The sequence below is a fragment of the Aplysia californica genome, unplaced genomic scaffold (assembly GCF_000002075.1).
Source record: "Aplysia californica isolate F4 #8 unplaced genomic scaffold, AplCal3.0 scaffold01037, whole genome shotgun sequence".
Classification (NCBI taxonomy): domain Eukaryota; kingdom Metazoa; phylum Mollusca; class Gastropoda; order Aplysiida; family Aplysiidae; genus Aplysia; species Aplysia californica.
The window spans coordinates 202,688-203,966 of NW_004798307.1; the positions used below are offsets into that span (position 1 = coordinate 202,688).

The 1,279-nt window shown below is 41.5% G+C and overlaps 1 protein-coding gene across 1 annotated transcript in view; it reads left to right on the forward strand.

The window, feature by feature from the left end:
- Positions 1–1,279, forward strand: part of LOC101863471 (cytochrome P450 2U1) — a gene marked incomplete in the record, with an annotated part of 14,293 nt that overhangs the window by 6,314 nt on the left and 6,700 nt on the right. Inside the window, 1 exon segment of the mRNA XM_005111291.3 lies at positions 1,014–1,181. Coding sequence (XP_005111348.2) covers positions 1,014–1,181 — 168 coding nt within the window.

Genomic DNA, 1,279 nt, shown 5'->3' on the forward strand with positions numbered 1-1,279 from the left:
CCCCCCCCCCCCCCCCCCCCCCCGGAGCCCTATCATTATGTTGTACTAGCTTTGCTCGGGGTTAACGCCTTAGCGTCACTTCTCCTACTGGTCTACGAGGCGGAGGCTTTTACATCAACATTGCTGCCTAGCCTTTCACAGTCACACCTAGCTTCTAGATCTATATTGCTTTAGATTAGGCCTGCCTTGATTATCTCATCTCTTGATCTGCATTGCTTTAGTGGGGAGGACTTCCGTAACGAGCGACCACTATAAAATCTAGATTATACTAAGTGGCCATCACAAGAAAGCACTAAAAAATAATAATCCTCGAAAGGGCTGCTTCACTGTAAAAGGAACACACTGACGTCTTCAAAATCACAGAGACAGTGACTAATAGCTAGTTTGCTTTCCTCTGACAGCGTTTACAAAAATTCTAGCTCATTGAAAAATGTATCTATGCCCACGAAACTTTGCGTGGCACTTCTACAGGCTAGCGATCAAACAAAAATATTTCTTTAAAAAATCTTGACCCAGTACTAACAAAGTTTTTCTCTTTGGGCCCTATATTAAATACAACTCTTTCAATGCATGCACAGGATCACGTCTCCGCGTACAACAGGTGTGTCTCGAAAATTACTCACCCCGTCTCTTGAATTGTGTTTTTTAGGCGAACGTTAAAGAGCGGTAATGAACTTCCGTTGTGGAGAGAGCTACGCAGATTTGTTTCGTTTCTCAGTAGAATAATCACAAAGGTCAAAGAAGGACGGGAACTTTTTGTCAATTATATTTTTCTAAATTCAGGAAATGAATAAATAAAAAATCGGGCTCCGTCATGGGGACCTATCTATCTTTTTGCAGGTACTTGTTAACTTTCAACTTTGTAGCTGTCGTAGTTTTATGGGAAAAGTGACACATGTGTTTCCAAGTTGCCAAATATAATATAATAGATAACCTCTTTGGATCTGAGTCAACGCGTCGTCTAACCAGAGAGTATTTAATTATATTTTATGGTCTCTGGTCTAATTAATTAGGTGGACGTGTATGTGAATGAACTCCGCAAACACAAGGGACAGCCCACAGAGCTGAGGTCAATCACCACCATGAGTGTGTCGAATGTCATCTGCGCCATTATCTTTGGCAGGCGGTACGAACTGGATGACAAGCGGTTTGCCAAAATGGTGTACATCTTCAAAGAATTGGTAAATATTATTGTAGGGTTTTTGTGATTTTTGTTGCTGTACATACGTCTCTCTCTCTCTCTCTCTCTCTCTCTCTCTCTCTCTCTCTCTATCTATTC